The sequence below is a fragment of the Sinocyclocheilus rhinocerous genome, unplaced genomic scaffold, assembly GCF_001515625.1.
Source record: "Sinocyclocheilus rhinocerous isolate Xijiao unplaced genomic scaffold, SAMN03320098_v1.1 scaffold1360, whole genome shotgun sequence".
Taxonomy (NCBI): domain Eukaryota; kingdom Metazoa; phylum Chordata; class Actinopteri; order Cypriniformes; family Cyprinidae; genus Sinocyclocheilus; species Sinocyclocheilus rhinocerous.
The window spans coordinates 87923-92147 of record NW_015666180.1 but is presented as its reverse complement, the minus strand read 5'-3'; the positions used below and the strand labels follow the sequence as shown (position 1 = coordinate 92147).

General features: G+C 44.9%; 2 protein-coding genes across 5 annotated transcripts in view; one reads left to right on the top strand and one right to left on the bottom strand.

The window, feature by feature from the left end:
- Nucleotides 1–772: 772 nt before the first annotated feature.
- Nucleotides 773–2516, bottom strand: LOC107732034 (uncharacterized). 2 transcript variants are annotated; one of them, XM_016543267.1, is made up of 4 exons: nucleotides 2333–2516; nucleotides 2177–2248; nucleotides 2044–2100; nucleotides 773–1905 (listed from the first exon to the last, which is right to left on the bottom strand). In XM_016543267.1, the coding sequence occupies exons 1-4, from the start codon at nucleotides 2390–2392 to the stop codon at nucleotides 1492–1494; spliced, it is 603 nt and encodes a 200-aa protein (XP_016398753.1). In that variant the 5' UTR covers nucleotides 2393–2516; the 3' UTR covers nucleotides 773–1491. The 2 variants fall into 2 exon arrangements, with proteins under 2 accessions (XP_016398753.1, XP_016398752.1); XM_016543266.1 differs by having other exon boundaries at nucleotides 777–1905; nucleotides 2177–2251; nucleotides 2333–2514.
- Nucleotides 2517–3469: 953 nt separating this feature from the next.
- Nucleotides 3470–4225, top strand: part of LOC107732033 (WD repeat-containing protein 20) — a 19761-nt gene continuing 19005 nt past the window's right edge. For 2 of the 3 annotated variants that reach the window (XM_016543264.1, XM_016543263.1), the window contains exon 1: nucleotides 3470–3814. In XM_016543264.1, coding sequence (XP_016398750.1) covers nucleotides 3557–3814 — 258 coding nt within the window. In that variant the 5' untranslated portion in view covers nucleotides 3470–3556. Of the gene's footprint in view, nucleotides 3815–3845; nucleotides 3897–4225 lie in introns of those variants that run through there. The other variant, XM_016543265.1, reaches the window with a different exon arrangement.

Sequence of the window (4225 nt, the reverse complement as noted above, 5' to 3'; positions counted from 1 at the left end):
TATAACAAAGAGTGAAAAATTTAAGGGGGTCTGAATACTTTCCGTACCCACTGTGTGAGAGAGAGAGAGTGGGTGTGTGTGAGAGAGAGAGAGTGAGTGTGTGTGTGTGTGAGAGAGAGAGAGTGTGTGTGTGAGCGAGCGAGAGAGTGTGTGTGAGTGAGAGCGAGAGTGCGTGTGTGTGAGCGAGCGAGAGAGTGTGTGTGTGAGCGAGCGAGCGAGAGAGTGTTTATGTGAGCGAGCGAGAGAGTGTGTGTGTGTGTGAGAGAGAGAGAGAGAGAGAGTGTGTGTGTGAGAGAGAGTGTGTGTGAGAGAGAGTGTATGTGTGTGTGAGAGAGAGAGAGAGTGTATGTGTACTTAATGTGCTTTTGTCATGCCAATAAAGCTAATTGAATTGAATTGAATTGAATTGAGTGTATGTGTGTGTGAGAGAGAGTGAATGTGTGTGTGAGAGAGAGTGTGTGTGAGAGAGAGAGAGAGAGTGTGTGTGTGTGTGAGAGTGTGTGTGTGTGTGTGAGAGAGAGTGTATGTGTGTGTGAGAGAGAGTGAATGTGTGTGTGAGAGAGAGAGTGTGAGAGAGAGAGAGTGTGTGTGTGTGTGTGTGTGTGTGAGAGAGTGTGTGTGTGTGTGTATGAGAGAGACTGGGGCCTGTTCCATAAAACAAGTTTACCAAATAATCCAGGTTTATTTCAGTTAGTCTGATTTATTGTCAGTTGATTTGGTTCAAAATGAGTCAGACTAACTGAAATAAACCTGGATTATTTGGTAAACTTGTTTTATGGAACAGGCCCCAGGTCCTGACGTCTTTACTGATGGTGATTACAGGCTCAGAGGAAGCTTTGACAGCCGCACAATACAGAGAAATGCAGACAAAGAAGTGCATACTTTATTTTCATCCTGTGATGAATACACATGACAAGCTGTGTGCAATTAATTAAGGGAAGAACAGAAACAAACTGACACTGAACTTTCAGTTTTTCCTCTATTCAGATTGAAGCTGATGAAGCAAGCATTCAAATGAAAAACACACAATGGCCTACAAACATTAACATCACCGAGTAAACATTCTTCAAATGTTCTCCTTTCTTTGGATGCAAATAATAAATCTCTCCATTGCCCTCATTTATAAGAAACCCAGTGAAACTGGCCTGTTTCTCCAGACATTGATTCATCATGACATCAGCTTTCTGACAGACAGATATATATATTATTCTTGTCACCGTCCGTCTGCAGACAGCTGCACTACATACATGTTTGCTCACTGAGTGTAAAGGCAAACTCATCGTGAACAGCCGGAGATGAAACGCATGAAATCATGAATTAAGGTTAGCTTTATTAGTCTTAATTTATTACTGAAATAGCTGAGTGACATGAGAGTTGAACCTGTCCATCTTCTCGTACATATTTCAACACCTGCACGTCAAACCTCTTTTTCTGTTGTTAGAGTGTCTCTATTTTCCTTCACAAGCAGCACAGGCTTCAGAGATCCTGACCTCAGACAGCCCCGCTCTCCAGCTCCACGTCACTGACGCACCGCCGCTTGCTCTGCATGCCGTCGTCTGATGCAGGGAAGAGCTTCCTCTTGGAGAAGGCTGCGTGGAGAGCAGGGCTGTCTGGAGACGCGCTCTGGAGCCCGAGGCTCGTGTCTCGAGAGTTCAGCGAGGATCTGGTGTGGAAGCCGGAGTCGGAGCCCTGGTGTGGAGACTCCAGCTCCGAGTCGCTGGAGGACCTCATCTGAACATCCACACGGTGAAGATCTGCTGGCGTCTCGTCTCGGAGAGCAGATGCAGGGTTAAAGGTCAATCTACGGCCTGTCCCTTTCGTGCGAAACCCGCCGGGCCTTTGCTTCCTTGAGCCTTCAGCAGAAGAGCCAGAGTCTTCCGAGCTTCCGTCGTAGGGATCCAGACACTGGACACAACAATCAGGAGTTCAGAAACACTAACCATTCATTTCAGTGATCATCATCATCATCATCATCATCATCATCATGACTTACACACGAGGTCTGTTTGTGACTAAAGAAGTGAATCAGTGCTTTGTGTTTACCTGCTGGTAGTTTTGCTGGAGTTTCTGAGGAGCTTCTGGAGTGCTGCTTTCACAGCCCTGACGGAGATCATGCAGTTCAAGTCAGATGTGTTGTGTTTAGCTCATGTTTGAGGTTGATTTTGGTCAGAAATACCTTGCTGCTGACATCAGACCATCTGGGGTTGGACTCTGATTCAGAGTCTGAGCTGGAGTCTACTTTACACATCTCCTGACAGAAGCCACAGACTGCTTTAAACACACACACAACAGACAAACCACTCAGAAACACTAGAAATGGACAGAATCTTACCATGTATCTGAATGCCAGTCTACCAACAGCGTCTGACTGAGTATTGATCAGTTCTTCCATTCCAGATCACTGCGAGTCAATCTGATCGATCCCTCACCCAGTTCACTCAGCTTTATATCGGAGCCAATCGTGTCGTGTGTATGTGTCTGTGAGTGTGTGTGTGTGTGTGTGTGTCTGTGTGTGAGTGTGTGCGTGCGTGTGTGAGTGTGTGTGCGTGCGTGTTTGTGAGTGTGTGCGTTTGTGTGTGTGTGTCTGTGAGCGTTTGTGTGCGCGTTTGTGAGTGAGTGAGTGTGTGTGTGTGAGTGAGTGAGTGTGTGTGTGTGAGTGAGTGTGTATGTGTCTGTGTGTGTGTGAGTGAGTGAGTGTGTGTGTGTGAGTGAGTGTGTATGTGTCTGTGTGTGTGTGAGTGAGTGAGTGTGTGTGTGTGAGTGAGTGTGTATGTGTCTGTGTGTGTGTGAGTGAGTGAGTGTGTGTGTGTGAGTGAGTGTGTATGTGTCTGTGTGTGTGTGAGTGAGTGAGTGTGTGTGTGTGTGTGTGTGTGTGTGAGTGAGTGAGTGTGTGTGTGTGTGTGTTCAGGCTTCAGTCGAGGCCTTTTCTTCAGGTTTGAAGCTAATTAAATGGTAAACCACGAGAATCCCGAAATATTCTTAAACATCAGATGGAATTTTATATGGAAGATTACTGAATCGTTAGGAATCTTGTTCCAGACGTCTATTCAACTAATAATTTTCACACAATAATTGGTAGAAGAAAAATTATGAATGTGAGATCGGATTGGACAATAAATTAATTAGTGTATTTTGGGGAGAGAAACTGTCCACCATAAACTATATATATATATATAATATTTACATTTCTTAAAGCTATCGCTAATATTTGATGGGTGACGTTATTTTTTTATTCTTTTGAATTGCATGTGTATGTGTGTAAATGTGCATGTTACTAATGCATTGTCATGTTTTTTCGTTGTTTTTATCACGCAATAAAGCAGATATTTTCTTCTTGATTTTTGGTTCAATTGTAAGAAACATAACAAAAAACAAACAAAAAAACGGACGTTTCTGAGGTGACGATGGCAAAAACACAAACAAACAAATAAAAATAAAATAATAAAATAAAAATCCTCCCGTAAATTCGTCTCGAACACCGGACCGAGGCCGAGCGCTGAGGAGCGTAGTGCGCATGCGCGGCGCGTCAGATCCGGCTGCGGAAGGATGAATGTAAATGTCAAAGATGGCGGCGGAGGGAGGAGGGAAGGAGATGAACGAGATCAAGAGTCAGTTCAGCACGCGGGAAGGCGCGTATAAACTCCTCACGCACTCAGAGTACAGCAGACCCAACCGAGTGCCCTTCAACTCTCAGGGTTCCAACCCCGTCAGAGTCTCGTTTGTCAACGTCAACGATCAGTCCGGTAACGGCGAGCGCATCTGCTTCAATGTGGGCCGCGAGCTCTACTTCTACATCTATAAAAGCGTCAGGAAGGTGAGCGCTTTATCAGAGTGTTATTCACATCACGCGTGACGCGACGCCAATGACACACGCACGCGAGCTGACGCGCGAATCAAAGTGAGCCGTTTGTTTATGTGTGTTATAGAGTGTGTGTGTGTGTGTTTGTTTGTTGTTATGTGTGTGTTTGTTGTTATGTGTGTGTGTGTGAGTGTGTGTGTGTGTGAGTGTGTGTGTTTGTTGTTGTGTGTGTGAGTGTGTGTGTTTGTTATGTGTGTGAGAGTGAGTGTGTGTGTTTGTTGTTATGTGTGTGAGAGTGAGTGTGTGTTTGTTGTTATGTGTGTGAGAGTGAGTGTGTGTTTGTTGTTATGTGTGTGAGAGTGAGTGTGTGTTTGTTGTTATGTGTGTGAGAGTGAGTGTGTGTTTGTTGTTATGTGTGTGAGAGTG